Source organism: Mus caroli, unplaced genomic scaffold (genome assembly GCF_978045245.1).
Source record: "Mus caroli unplaced genomic scaffold, Mus_caroli_1 scaffold_9, whole genome shotgun sequence".
Lineage (NCBI taxonomy): Eukaryota > Metazoa > Chordata > Mammalia > Rodentia > Muridae > Mus > Mus caroli.
In genome coordinates, this window is record NW_028227264.1 from 69,488,375 (window position 1) to 69,503,468 (window position 15,094).

The 15,094-nt window shown below is 43.9% G+C and overlaps 1 protein-coding gene across 3 annotated transcripts; it reads right to left on the bottom strand.

Moving 5' to 3' along the window:
* Positions 1 to 3,810: 3,810 nt before the first annotated feature.
* On the bottom strand, positions 3,811 to 14,662 carry Tfam (transcription factor A, mitochondrial). 3 transcript variants are annotated; one of them, XM_021174086.3, is made up of 7 exons: positions 14,643 to 14,662; positions 13,326 to 13,441; positions 11,392 to 11,462; positions 10,713 to 10,862; positions 9,078 to 9,173; positions 5,130 to 5,186; positions 3,811 to 4,575 (listed from the first exon to the last, which is right to left on the bottom strand). In XM_021174086.3, exons 1-7 carry the CDS (start codon positions 14,657 to 14,659, stop codon positions 4,435 to 4,437), a joined length of 648 nt encoding a protein of 215 aa, XP_021029745.2. In that variant the 5' UTR covers positions 14,660 to 14,662; the 3' UTR covers positions 3,811 to 4,434. The 3 variants fall into 3 exon arrangements, with proteins under 3 accessions (XP_021029745.2, XP_021029744.1, XP_021029746.1); XM_021174085.3 differs by lacking the exon at positions 14,643 to 14,662 and adding an exon at positions 14,248 to 14,591; XM_021174087.3 differs by lacking the exons at positions 9,078 to 9,173; positions 14,643 to 14,662 and adding an exon at positions 14,248 to 14,609.
* Between the last annotated feature and the right edge of the window lie 432 nt (positions 14,663 to 15,094).

Below are 15,094 nucleotides of genomic sequence, written 5' to 3' on the forward strand. Positions count from 1 at the left end.
TTCTAGAGGAGTATTAGCTACTTGTAGGTGTTAGTAGTTTGCATCTGAAATGTCCATCAGAGCTCACGTGCTGGAGGTATGGCTCCTACTTTGTGGTGCAGGTGGGGCCAGCTAGCTTCAGGAAAGACCACAGGGGTTTTCCTCGGGGAACTGGATCTTGTCCCAATGCTTCCTTTTATCCCTTTTCTCTGCTTCCAGTCCACTGTCCACCATGAATAGCCTCTTTCTCTAAATGCTTCCACCATGGACCTACCAAAAGATTGAGTCGTGGCCTGAAATCTCTACAGCCACCAGGCAAAAGCAAGCCTTCCCTCCAAGTTGTGAGGCAGTCTGTCCTACAATGAAACACAGAGAAGTGAAATATCCTCCACTCTGTATCATAAAGACACTGAGTTCTAGGAGGTAGTCAGGATTTGAACACGCCCAGTCCAATTCTTAACCATTCAAAGATTTTCAGCCCGGCCAACCTTTCGCAGAACTGGGGGCTGAGCCAAGGGCTTCAAGGATGTTACACATGCTCCTTATCCTAGTGCACGTTATACAAATTTCAGATGTTAGAAACTTAAAATTTTACAGGCTGCAGAGATGGCTCATCATTTAAGAGGGCTGGCTGTTCTTGTAGAGAACCCGGGTTCAGTTCCTAGGTCCCTCGTGTAACTGCAGATCCAAGAAATCTGTTACCCTCACACAGGAATACATGCAGGCAAAAAACACCAATGCCCAAGAAATAAAAATAAATTTTAAAAAATTATGTTAAGAGATTTTGGGGTAAAACCCAAATCTAAAAATTAAATTCGTTTGTGTACACACACACACACACACACACACACACCCTGAAGGTCACCTCACATATTTCCAGCTGTTTCCACTTCCTATGACCTGTCACAAAGGCTTTTCCTTGCAGTGCCAATGCTTAAGGGTTAAGATTAGGGACATTCTGGATCAAAAGATGCTGGGGATTCGCCAACTTTTACCATTTTCTACCCAGAAGGAATGTGCAAATACATCTTTTACCATTTGATCCTCTTGGACTTCATGTTTATATCACAAACCATTATAGTTTCTAATGAGTCTGATTTAAATTATTTAAATGTTTTTTTTTTTTAAAAAAAAAAAACAGGTTTCAAATTCTTGTTTAGCATTTAATTTAAATACTGCAGTTTCTTGGTCAGCATTCCTAACTGTGCAAAAGAATGGTTTTATTTGATTTGTGAATGATAAACAATTGATGGTTACCAGTTGTGCATAATTCTACTTTTTGCTTAGGAAGTTTGACAAATTGTATCTCTTAAGCTCAATTACAAAAAAAGAAATATGTTCTTTACACTTCAAAACATACAGGCACTGTTTTAGCATTTCCAAACTTGTCAGTGACAGGCTGGTGGCAAATTTGGAAGAGGAGGTCCTCAGGAAGCCTGACGGTGGTGGTGAGGCACGCTCTTAATGCCAGCACTTAATCTGAGGTAGGTCTCCGAGTCTACAGCCAGCTGGTCTACAAAGTGAGTTAGTTACATGACAGGCAGGGCAACGCAGAGAAACCCTATTTCGAAAAAACAACAAACAAATAAACAAAAACAAATAAACAAAACCTGGGAGAAAGAAGGGTTGCTATCAGAGGAAGAAAATTCTTATAATATGGCCAAACAGAACAGATGGGCACTATGGCTCCGTCTGCATTAAAGCTGTGGTTTCAGCGCCCCCTGGTGGTCCAGTGCTTGCGGGTGAACCTAGGAAGGCTTTCTAGCTACTGTACATCCATTTAAAGTATGCTAACGCCAGCTTTAAATTCACAAGTTCACACTTGGACCAACTAGGGTTTGTTGTTTTGTTTTTTTTTTTTTTTAAAGATTTATTTATTATATGTAAGTACACTGTAGCTGTCTTCAGACACTCCAGAAGAGGGAGTCAGATCTTGTTACGGATGGTTGTGAGCCACCATGTGGTTGCTGGGATTTGAACTCTGGACCTTTGGAAGAGCAGTCGGGTGCTCTTACCCACTGAGCCATCTCACCAGCCCTGGGTTTGTTGTTTTTAAGGACACTGGAAAACAGAGCAGCCCAATTGCAGTTACATGACAATAAGTAGAAACAGCACTGAGCCCTTGTCAGCTTGTGCAGCTTCACCGCATGCCTTCAGCTCCTCCCAACACCTTCCCGGCTCCTCTGGCAACTGCTTTTGCTAAAAGAGAGACTGTCTTTAGAAAACAGGACACGGAAAGCAGATTACAGTGTTAACAGTAAGCTTGTTTTACAAACAAGGAAAACCAAACTGAACCAAGTACCATGTAAAGGCTTCCGCCCAAGCCTCTCTTACCTTTCCCATTCCCTTCCCAGACTGAGCACCGAAGTCCTTGAGCACTCTGCAGGGTGCCTGGAAAGCTAAGAGCTGAGCTAGGTAGTTACATCTTAGAGCTCTGGGCATTTCTGACATCCCTGTATGGCTGTAGTGCCTGCTGCTCCCGAGTTGCTCTGAAGCACATGGTCAATTCTCTGAGTCACCATTTTCTCCATTCTAAGGACAGCATGGAGTTAGTTCCTTTGCAGAGACCATGGGCATGTAGAGCTCACGTCTCTCCTGGAATTGCACTTTGGAAAGACTGAGACGGCTCTGGTTCACGCTGGCTTCCTTCCACCACCTTCAAACTATGGCTAAAACCATGCCATATACAACCCTGAATTCCAATCCACAGGAAAAATTATTTTTCTTAAATTCATCTCCAAAATTCTGATTATCTCTTCTGGGGAAGAGTTGCAGTTCTGGGATTTGGATCCAAGGCCTTGTACATTCTAGGCAAGTTTTCTACCCAGCTCAAATACCCAGTTTTACATATATAACTCTTATATCTCTCCTCCATGTGTTCTTCTGTTCCTACCTTGTCAAGTTCAGTGACTGCAAACTTATTTTCCCAAAGTGTACAATCTCTAAGCCTCCTCGATACATAACATACATGAGTATGAACTCTGTGTTGTCCTGTGTCTCGGAGATCTGTTCAGTGGTGTGGTGGTTGAAGCCATGAGTTCTCTAAAGACAGATCCTGAAGAGTGACAACTCTGGCTTGGCAAGGGCTTGTGGGATGTGCCAGCTCAAAGTGGGGAAGACACTTTCTCCTGTGCAACAGTAAAGATTAGGAGGGCCTCACTCCACACAGTGATCTTCTGTACTGTACTACACCAGGATTCCAGGTTAAAGAATATTTTCCTTGCTAACAGAGGACAGTTAGACTTATAGGGACCCAGTGATGACCCCAAGATAGGGTGACAGTATCACAGAAATCAAGGACATCTGAGGAAAAGCCTTGCATGGCCAGCAGCCATGAGACACCATGGTGGCAAACTGTCTGCAAAGGGCCATCCCTGTATGCTGTGGCTTCCCAGTGTAGTCTCTGGAGCACAGAGCACCCACACACAACCAACCCAAGAAAGCACGTGGCTGTGTTCCAAGAAATTCTATTCACAAACACTAAAGATCATATTAATTTTCACATTGATACTTTCCTTTTTAAAAACCTATTTAGAACATAAATCCATTTCTTGGTGAGTAGGCCCTGAAGAGCAGTTAGTCAGTGGACTGGACCTGGCTGGCTCACCACAGTTGGCTTTCTCCTGCCCAAGCCTTTAGCTGTCATGGATAAGCTTTCAGATTTCTGACTTTGGAGACTCATTTTTCATATTTTCTCATTTAAAAATTTATACCACGCAAGCTCTATGAATACTCTCAAATGAAAAGTAATTTATAAAGTCCCTACCTAAAATTGAAAAAAAAAATCTGTTAACCAAATGGTTCATCTTAAAATACATAATTTCAGAAACATGTTTGAAAAATTAGTTTTTATTCTATGCAAGAAAAACCTATGCATAGACTTGGTACATAATTTCTTAATTTGAGAATGATGTGTAAATCTATCTGTTACTACTATAAAATGCTACTAGGACATCAACAATCACTTATTATATACAAACATCAACTCTACACATGATTTATGCCTAGGAATCATTTCATCTAGTAAAGCCTGGCAGCTTCTTTGAAAATGCAGTTATCCACAGCTCTGCCACAGCTGAGAGAGCAAGTCTGGCCTGGGACCCAAGGGCCACACCCACATGTAACGGTCATCAGTGTAAAAGCATCACAAAACCACCACACAACTGTCACCAGTGTGAAAGTCTCTTCACAGTCTATCTAGCCCATCAAATGCAGAATGATTCACCACTGCATGCAGATGCATGGACAGTCTCCATTCCAGTTCTTAAGCAAAAGGCAGAACTCAGCATCATCTTCTGTCAAGGCTCAAAACATTAATAGAAAGTCCATGGCTACAGAAAAATGATCTGAATGTCAAAGGTTAACCACCTTTATCCGTTCTAGTTTGACAATTTAAGGCTTTGGGACCTAACTGGTTTCTTGAGCCTAATCCCAATGACAACTCCGTCTTCCATCTTAATGCTCAAAGATGTCTCCGGACCGTTTCACATTGCGACGGATGAGATCACTTCGTCCAACTTCAGCCATCTGCTCTTCCCAAGACTTCATTTCATTGTCATAACGAATTCTATCATCTTTAGCAAGCTGAATATATGCCTGAGAAGGAACATGACAATGCTTTACTTAGAAAATAGCAATTCATCTCTGGAATGCTCCCATCTACACGGACACATTCTCCATGCACCAAGGGGTATACAGAAATCATTTTTATATAAAATGTTAGGTGAGAAAAGGTTAAGAGAAAGTTTTCTCCAAGGACTGGTGGGTTGTTAGTTTCAGGACTTGGGGGAGAGGAGTGAGGGACAGGTGGGACAGCCATGTTTATTTACTGACAAACACTACCGAGTGTAAGGCCATGCTGGTGCTAACCATGAAGGCAGTCCTGAATGCCACTATCACTGCTGCTGGGTTGACACTGTGAGACACATCCTGGGCACTCTAAAGGACATGTACAATCAGAAACTTTTTTTTTTTTTTTTTTTGGTTTTTCGAGACAGGGTTTCTCTGTATAGCCCTGGCTGTCCTGGAACTCACTCTGTAGACCAGGCTGGCCTCGAACTCAGAAATCCGCCTGCCTCTGCCTCCTGAGTGCTGGGATTAAAGGCGTGCACCACCACGCCCGGCTCATATCAGAAACTTTTAATACCTACCTGCTTTTCCTCAAGAGACAGATTTTTCCAAGCCTCATTTACAAGCTTCAATTTTTCCTGTAAGACAAGATAGTTAAGATGTACAACTAAGACAGCAAAGGAGACCACTCCTCATTTATTCCACCAAGAACTCAGCTGCCATTCACAAGCAACAGCAACTGACACATTTCTACTCAACTGTGATATTTACAAAATGAGAGAGACTATCTCTTGATTAAAAATGCTTATATTCAGGTATCCTCCCCAGTCTGTCATGACTGCTTCAAGGTTGTTTTCCTTCCCTTTAGCTGTGTGCTATTCTGAACTCTGTGCCTAGGTGTTTAGGCGCCATCACAGGAACAGAGCAAGCAGCCCATAATTCTCCTCAGCCCACCAGCTGACCTGAGTGGTGACCTGGGAAAGAGGCCACTTCCCATCCCTTGGGCCTTGTTTACATAAAGTAACAGCGGATAACTTGTGTAGTTTTGCACACTCCCCCAAACTCCAGTTTGAGGTATAAATGCACGTGGAGAAACCCAAAAGAAGAGGGCAGGACCAACCCAAAGTGTGGACAGTGGCAGGCCTGAGAGGTAACTGCATAGACTGACATTGGAGGAGCACCCACTGGCAGTGGGGAGGAGCTACACGGTAAAACCCAAGTTCCTAAGGGCAGCACCAGACAGGGGTCACAGAGAAGGTGAAGCAGCTTAAACGTCCACTCTGGCAGATCCCAGGACAGTCACATTCTCAGAGTCAGACAGTCCCGCGGAAGAGTGAACACACTTAAGGGCACCTTGCAGAAAGGCAAGGGAAACATACAGTATCTTGGAGACAGGACCCGGGCTAGAGGAAGGCAGTTCAGAACAAACTAGGATGTGAGAGGACAAACTTAGAAGCTCTGTATTCAAAGTCTCAACAGAAATCCACATGCAAAGGAACGCAAACCGGTTTGTGTGTGAACACACAGGCACACATGTGAAGGTCAGGGCAGCTTGCAGAGTCAGGGCATCAAACTCAGGACATGCTTGGCTGCATATGCCTTTGGCCGGTCCAGATTTTATTTTCTGAGTCTGTGGTTTTGGGGACAGCCTTGGACTACTTTATGTTTATGATCTAGCCTTAACTATCCAAGTGCTGGCTGAAGGTTCCCAGAGGCTAAAAGAGCAGCTATGGTTCTGAAATGCTGAAGCAGCATTACTTCCAAACCACAGCTCCACGTCCAAGCTAAACACACACACGGGGGGGGGGGGTGTGGGGTGTGCTGGCGAGATGGCTCAGCAGTTAAGAGCACTGACTGCTCTTCTGAAGGTCCTGAGTTCAAATCTCAGCAACCACATGGTGGTTCACAATAATCCATAATGACAGATTCTGGGGTGTCTGAAGACAGCTACAGTGTACTTACATATAACGATAAATAAATCTTTAAAACAAAACAAAACAAAAAACCTGAAATATAACTGCTAAAATGAGAATAAGTCAAGAAAAAAAACAGAAGAAAGAGACTGATGCAGGAGGAACTGGCATGCTGGCATACACTGTCAGGTGGCAGCTGCCAATCTGGAATAAATGCAATGCTTCAAACTGAATTATCATCACACAAAATATACAGATATACTGAGTTAGTGACTGAGATTCAAAAAGGATCATAAATGAAACTGGGTAATTTGAATAATGCTTCTTTTGTAACTATGTGGGGGTATACAACTGCTGACAAGCACCCTGTCTGTGGATACATACACGTCTGTGTCTATGTGTCCATCTGTATAGACGAGCCTATCTGTGCATGTGTACATTTATATAAGCTCACATGTGTATGTGTATGTGAATCTATGTGTACGGGCATTAGAAGGCTGGGTGGGGTGTTTGCAGTTCTCATGTGGAACTTGCTGGCCTGGAATTCTCCCTGTGATCTAAGCTAGCCTTGAAAATGTGATTTCTCCTGCCTCGGTCTCTCAAGGACTGAGACCGGAAACATGAGCCCCTCACTCAGCTCAGCCAGTATTTTTAAATGAACAAAACTATAATCAAGTTATATTTCCATTACTAAGGACAGGCCCCATTCAGGCTGCTAGGTAATTCTAGGGGACTGCCTACATGCTAGAAGCACTGTATTTAAAATTTTCACCTGCATAGAGCTTTCCTATAGCAGCTTTTTAAAGCAAAAACATAAACCTACCTAAACCCAAAGTAAACCAGTGGCTGAGGAAATTCTAATGATCAAAAAGCAAGCCTCCACTTCAGTAACACTGAGTCACAAAAAGTAAAAGCCAAAGGAGGACTTCTGCCATGGCTATAGCTGCTACCGCCACCACAATCCTTTGCACTTGTCACTAATGCTTGTGAACAAGTGTACAGGATCACGAACTCACACTGGGGGCTGGAGAAGGAGGGCTCAGAGGTTAAGAGCACTGGCTGCTCTTCCAGAGATCCTGAGTTCAATTCCCAGCAACCACAACCACATGGTGGCTTATAACCACCTATAATGAGATCTGGTACCCTCTTCTGACATGCAGGCCAAATGCTGCGTACTAAATAAATAAATAAAGTTAAAAAAAAAAAAAAAAAAGAAGAAGAAAAAAAAGGAATTCACACTGGAGAGTGACACACACTTATTTTCTAGGATTTGAGAACTAACAGTATGATTCTAGATGATGCTAGAATTTGAAATTGTACAAGAAGTAAGAAAGAGTCACTAAATTCAATCCATTTTTCGAAGAGGAAATAAACAATACTGGGTCCTGGAAAACGACCTGAGGAATCAATTTTCTTGAGTTATACTAGATTTTAACTTTTTAAAAAACTTTTAATGGTTAGGTCTATAAAGCTGTTTCTGTTAAATGAAATACATTAGAGATAAATACTCATTTTTTCTAAGCTAATCTTGGCTATTCTGGAAAAAGTTTGATTTTATTGAACACTAAAAATATATTTTTGGAAGCTGGGCGTGGTGGCGCACGCCTTTAATCTCAGCACTTGGGAGGCAGAGGCAGGCGGATTTCTGAGTTCGAGGCCAGCCTGGTCTACAGAGTGAGTTCCAGGACAGCCAGGACTATACAGAGAAACCCTGTCTCGAAAAACCAAAAAAAAAAAAAAAAATATATATATATATATATTTTTTTTTTTTGTAAAATGAGTAAGATGTTAAAATTCCAAAGAGAAGCAATTAACTATCCAGTGCAAGCCTGAGCAGAGCCGTGTTTCACACACACCCGTTAAATACACGCTACACTTAAGTACATGGCCACAGGAAACTCCAGTGTATGCCCGACAAGCTCAATCAGTGCCTGCTGAGTCGTCTGGACACCTGTACTTCCTTAAGACAGCACTTTATACAAGGGAAACACAAGCTGCTATTGTGGCTTGTGAGAGGAGACGGACACACTTTGAGTCCCCACATTCTTGTGACCACATCTCCATGCACAGCACAGTCCTGTGGCACAGGTGTAACAAGGCATGAAGAAGAAGGCGTAAGTCATACCCAACCCCAGAACAAAACAAAACAACCTGAAGCTCATTCTTTCCAGGGACACTTAAAAGCTGCTACAATAAAGCTTCTAACATCTCACAATGTAGAAAATGTTCTCTCTCATAAGAGTAAAGCGTTTATATTACATAGAGTTGTGTCTGTGTGCACCATGAAAACAAAAGGATAACTGAATTAGACATACTTTGAAGTTGTCCCACTGTGTACCCACAAAGTGTATATGGCAAAGTATGGCAACACACACCTAACTGCATGTGATAGCAACAGAACTTCTGTCTTTTCCAGAGCTGGGAATCAAACCAAGGCATCATGCACACTAGGCTGGTTCTGCCATGAACTATATACCTAGCTCCAAGGAAAGAGACACAATACGTTTCCATTTGCTATTTTCCTTCGTCATGCGACATCAGACAGACCTACAACTTCCTACATGACTTTAAACTAAAATACACACAAACCTGAGGGCCACCTGCAGCTCTGCTTACCTGAGCCGAAACATCCTTTGCCTCCTGGAAGCTTTCAGATACATAAATGTTATATGCTGAACGAGGTCTTTTTGGTTTTCCAAGCAAAATTAATTCCTGAGTAACAAAAATTAAAGTGTCATATACAGTCACCAGGAAGCTGAATACAGAATCCAACACTAGATACTGTTGTGTTTCTGCCACTTTGTAGCCAGCCTCTTCCCTCCACTTCCCAGTGCGATGCACAGCACGCACCACCACACCCAGCGTGGTGGGATTTGTAAATGAAGTGTGTTTGTTACACCTTGGAGATCAAACTTTGTCAAGCATAGCGTCTTAAAAAGCTAATAAGTTATTGTTCCATACAGAAAGGTTTTCCCTTGACATGCTATTTCTACAGCGTTCATGAACTGAACTGTACCTTGGTTTTTTTGGGTTTTTTGTCAAGCATAGCGTCTTAAAAAGCTAATAAGTTATTGTTCCATACAGAAAGGTCCCTTGACATGCTATTTCTACAGCGTTCATGAACTGAACTGTACCTTGGTTTTTTGGGGTTTTTTGGTTTTTCGAAACAGGGTTTCTCTGTGTAGCCCTGGCTGTCCTGGAACTCACTCTGTAGACTAGGGTGGCCTCGAACTCAGAAATCCGCCTGCCTCTGCCTCCAGAGTGCTGGGATTAAAGGCAGGCGCCACCACGCCCGGCTGAACTGTAGCATTTTTTAAAGCCCCATTTCATCCTTGCAGGGCATCCTCATATTGGCCCAACATGCCCACTCTGAACCTGATAAATATAGGACTATTTGTTGTAATAACCTTATCTCATTCCTCCCTTTCATGGCTCAAGCATTTAAAATTCAAAAGATGTGTTCAACTCTTGCCAGCTACCAAGAAGGGGAACTATGGGACGGGCAAAGAGCATCTCTTATGCCAGGTCCCACATGTACTGTGATACACACTACACTGCACTGCACTTTCCTATCTATTTTCTGTACTTGGAGAGTGTCATAGCAGTGTCTGAATTGACAAAGTACTTAGGTGAGATGGCACAGCAGATAAAGGTCTGTATTGCATAACCCCAGCAAGGGTCAAAGGACAGGATGAACTCCACAAAATTATCTTCTGACCTCCACACTGGTACCCCTGCCCCCATTACACACACACACACACACACACACACACACTTAAAAAATAAATGGGAGGGGGACCTAGGAGTAGTTAGGAGACAAAAGGTATTAAATGTCTAAGGTCTTATCTGCATGGGTTTTACGTAGAAACTGTAAGAGAATTCCTAAAGAAAAATGTAGCCTGAATGAAATCAAACAGTGGCCTTGAAGTAAAATTAACACAAGTTGAAAAATAAAAAAAAGTTAACAATGTAGATGTTTTAATAGTTATTTCTTTGGAAGAAAATATGATCCTATTTCAATAAATAAGTGACATTTTTCCTCTGATGTGCTAATGAAGGAATTAGCACCTTTAAAATCCTGATCCCCTACAGACAATTCAAACGTGAACGTCCCTCTGGAAGGTCTGGCCTAAGCGAGTGCCCAACAGTACTCTGCTCCGTCACCTCTGCCTTCGCTGACACAGGGAAACTAGCCCAGACTCTCGGCCATGCGGACTCTTCCTCCCGGGAACAGTGTTTCACGATACTCACTCTTCTCTTCACCAGTGCTTTCTTTTTTAACCGTTTCTGCCGGGCCTCCTTCTCCATACCCATCAGCTGACTTGGACTTAGCTGCTCTTTATACTTGCTCACAGCTTCTTTGTATGCTTTCCACTCAGCTTTAAAATCAGCTTCATAAACCTGTGATGAAAAACTCAAATCAAAATCAATCAACTGGTGCTGCGGGCGAGCTCAACCCATCACATGTCAGGGAAGGACAACTGGACTCAGATAAAGGGAGATGACCAGCCAGGAGAAGATAGATGTGCTCTTAGATGTATTTTTCACTGGCTTGCTAATAATCAAGGTGTGAGGACAGCAACTGGCCTTCGTTCCTGACCACTGTCAATCACTCACCTGCACTCTGCCCATCCAAATCATCACTTACGAAACAAAAATGAGAGATTACCTGTGTGGACAGGACTGCCAAGAGGGGAGGTGATACTGACAAGATGGCTCAGTGAGTAAAGGCCTTGCCATGCCCAGGGTCTATGACCCTCATAATGGGGGGTGGGGAGGGGCATACACGGGTAGGCCCCTGGAGCTTGCTGGCCAATCAGCCTACTCAGCTGGCAAGCTATGAGCACAGGCAGAAACCCTTGCCTATCCACTGAGCAAACACACACCCTATCTACACAGCTGTCAGGAAGCTGACAACAGAAACGCTTACCTTTTTTTCTGCTTCCGGTAGCTCCCTCCACAGGGCTGCAATTTTTCTAACCAATTCTGAAAGTTTTGCATCTACAAATAGAATGGAATAAAAATGGATGTCTCAATTTTATTTCTTAGAGGTTAACTTCTACAACCTTTTGAAAATAGCCTAGTGGCTCTAAAGACAGGCTAATTACATGCATCTCTACACCATACAAATACAATTTTATCAGGAAATGCTAGAAAACTGATATTTAGCTTTAAGGAGTATGTTGTAGATTACCACAATCAGTCCTTGCAAACCCACTGCTAGAGTAAAGTAAGCACTTGGGGAACCACCTGCTTCAAGTTCAGGATGTCTGCATTTTAATTCAAATATTCTGTCATGTCTTTCAAGATTTACTGTTAGTAAAACACACACAAGTCAGGGCCTAGCAAACACAGAAGTGGATGCTCACAGTCATCTATTGGATGGATCACAGGGCCCCCAATCGAGGAGCTAGGGAAAGTACTCAAGGAGCTGAAGGGAACTGCAACCCTATAGGTGGAACAACAATATGAACTAACCAGTACCCCGGAGCTCTTGACTCTAGCTGCATATGTATCAAAAGATGGCCTAGTCGGCCATAACTGCAAAGCGAGGCCCATTGGACTTGCAAACTTTATATGCCCCAGTACAGGGGAACGCCAGGGCCAAAAAGGGGGAGTGGGTGGGTAGGGGATTGGGGGGTGGGTGGGTATGGGGGACTTTTGGGATAGCATTGAAAATGTAAACGAGGAAAATACCTAATAAAAAAATAAATTTAAAAAACAAAAAAACACACACACAAACCAAAACGCGTGCTGCTCATATAATAGCACCTTGCACTCCAACTACAGAAGTACCATTCGGATATAAGATAATCCATTCGTCTCCATTTCTCCCTCATTCTTAACCGAGGATACAGCTGCTTCATCAACCATGTGTTAGGACCAAGTCTTCCACTTAAGAAGACAGGGGAAGCCGGGCGTGGTGGCGCACGCCTTTAATCCCAGCACTCGGGAGGCAGAGGCAGGCGGATTTCTGAGTTCGAGGCCAGCCTGGTCTACAAAGTGAGTGCCAGGACAGCCAGGGCTACACAGAGAAACCCTGTCTCGAAAAAAAAAAAAAAAAAAAGAAGACAGGGGAATTCCTATAAGCATGTCTCTTCATCTCCTATCTACAAGGTAAGAATTTCAGTCTGATTTCCACTAGCATCTTTCGAGGTACTGGAAGTAAAAGAACTTTGGAAATCCTAAGGACTGACTTATTAATCAGCTACTACCTTTACACCGTATATTCAAATGAAGGTCCTACAACCCTTTCTTAGGCTTCCTGGAAAACTTTTCTAGTTGTACATCTTTTCCCGCCTTCAGCTTAGATAATTTCCAGTTAAGTTAATGATTTATACAGACCATTATTGTATTATATAGAACACTTCCCGATAAGTTATTTTATTGCACCTTAGACATTACAAACAAGCAACGGCCCAGGATACCTAGGCCTCAACTTTATCTCTTTTCTCTACAGTGCTCTTCACTCTACATGCTTTTATTTTTTTATTTTTTTGTTTTTTTTTTTTAAGATTTATTCATTTTATGTATATGAGTACACAGTAGCTGTCTCCAGACACACCAGAAGAGAGCATAGGATCCCATTACAGATGGTTATGAGCCACCATGTGGTTGCTGGGAACTGAACTCAGGACCTCTGGAAGTGCTCTTATCCACTGAGCCATCTCTCCTGCCCTCTACATCTTATTTTAAAACTATTTTTTCTCATTTATATTTAAAGAACTTATATTAGTTAAAAAAAAAAAAGTTATACAGACTACCAAAGAAAATGACTGTTGCTAGATGCTCTGGTAATGCAAATCAAAGATTGCAATTAAAAAAAATCATATCAGAGAAGATCATAAGTCCCAAACTCCTTACCTGGGTGTTTAGCTTTAAATTTGGGTAGCTGTTCTGTGGAAAATCGAAGGTATGAACTCATAGGTTTCTTTGGATAGCTACCCATGCTGGAAAAACACTTCGGAATACAGACAAGGCTACACACAAGTAAAAAGAACCGAATGTCAGATACGTGTAACATTCATACACAGATCTCAGATTCTAAGTACAAAGTCAGCCAAGGTGCTGTATATCCAACATATTCACCTACAATGCTAATAACTAGCTCAGCAGTTGTGGCACGGGCCTTTAATCCCAACATTCTAGTGGCAGAGCAGGTGGATTTCTGTTAATTTAATGACAGCCTAGTCTACAAACGGAGTTCTAGGACAGCCAGAGCTACGCAGAGAGACCCAATCTTTAAAAAAAAAAAAAAAAAAAAAAGTCAACCAATCAACCAAAAAAAAAAAATAATAAAATGGTAATAACCTTTGAGTGCATTTCCCTTCCCTCTGCTGTGCTAAGAATTCAATTAAACGCAAGGGGCTTCAGCTGTATAAGCTCCACAACCGACTTACTTCAACACCCTACCCTAAGCAAAAAAAAATAAAATAAAGAGGTTGCAGGGCTGATGCCTGCAAACAGGGCAGGTTTGGGTGACCTAGCCAAACCAAAGAGGGGTGAAGCAAGTCCTAGCATCATGGGTGACCTCGCCAAACCAAAGAGGGGCCTGCAGGGCTATCCTAGGTGACCTCCTGGCAGCGTCGGGGCGAGCGTTCCGCGCCACAACTCCAGGGCCCGCCTCCAAGGCAGAAGGAGAGCGCCCTAGGCGCCGAAAGGTAGAAGGTGACAGGAAGTGGGGTCGGGTACCAAAAGGCGCGAGACCCCAGTCGGCCCGGAGGACGAGGGTGGGACGAGGGCAGACGGACGCCTGAACGAACGGCGTCCCTCGCCCGCGGCCTACCTGATAGACGAGGGGATGCGACCCCCGCAGCCCGCGCACATGTCGACCCCCGTGCGCCCCAGTGTTTTTAGCACGCTCCACAGTCCCCGGAACAGCGCCATCGCTCGGGCCGACGAATGATGGCCCGGCGCCGTCCGGTTCGTCTCACGCAATACGGTGCCTATAGACGGCCACTCTACCAGCGTGGGAACTCCGGGGGCTTGTTAGCATGCCCGCCGCGCGCGGGGCACTGTGGGAAGCCCGGACTTCCGGTCCGCGGCAGGAGGCGGGGAGGACCGGAGGTGCTGTGCGTCCCCCACCGCTCAGTGGGCGGGGCCGGGCCGAGGAGGGGGCGGAGCCTGCGGCTAGGCAGGGCGGGCCTGGTCTAAGGTGGGTGTTGCTGTGCGGTGGCTTACCCCCAGGCCCCTGCCATGTGTTCTCCTGGGCTGCCTGCGGGCTGTTGCTGAACCATGGGCCTGGGCTGCCTACTGAGCTTCGTGACGCTGGTGCTGCGGCTTGTGTCACAGTGCCTGGCTACTGAAGTTAGAGATCCGTGGTACTGCTGATGCCCCAACAGCAAACTGCATGTTTCATGAGTCCGCAGGAAAGCCTACGAGGCTACTGAAGAGATGGAAGAGAGGGAGGAGTGGTCATGAAATGGATCGCCTTATTTATCTTCTCTTTAACAATTAATAGAAAGGAATGAGGGTTCCCAGGATGGCCCAGAGCCTGGCAAGCTTGAGTTCTATCCCCAAGACCTACATGATTGAAAGAGAGAACCAACTCAAACAAGTTGCCCTCTGACTTTGACATACACACACAAACATGTACACAAAAGGAAATGTGTCACCAAAAAAAAAAAAAAAAA

Bases quoted from the DNA above. Each gene is read 5' to 3' on its own strand.
- Tfam (XM_021174085.3), bottom strand. From the start codon at position 14,348: ATGGCGCTGTTCCGGGGACTGTGGAGCGTGCTAAAAACACTGGGGCGC. The intron at 13,442-14,247 runs GTAGGCCGCGGG...ACTTGTGTGTAG, and splicing joins CGCATCCCCTCGTCTATCAG to CCTTGTCTGTATTCCGAAGT. The intron at 4,576-5,129 runs GTAGGTATTAAA...GTTCCTTCTCAG, and splicing joins TGTCTCTTGAGGAAAAGCAG to GCATATATTCAGCTTGCTAA.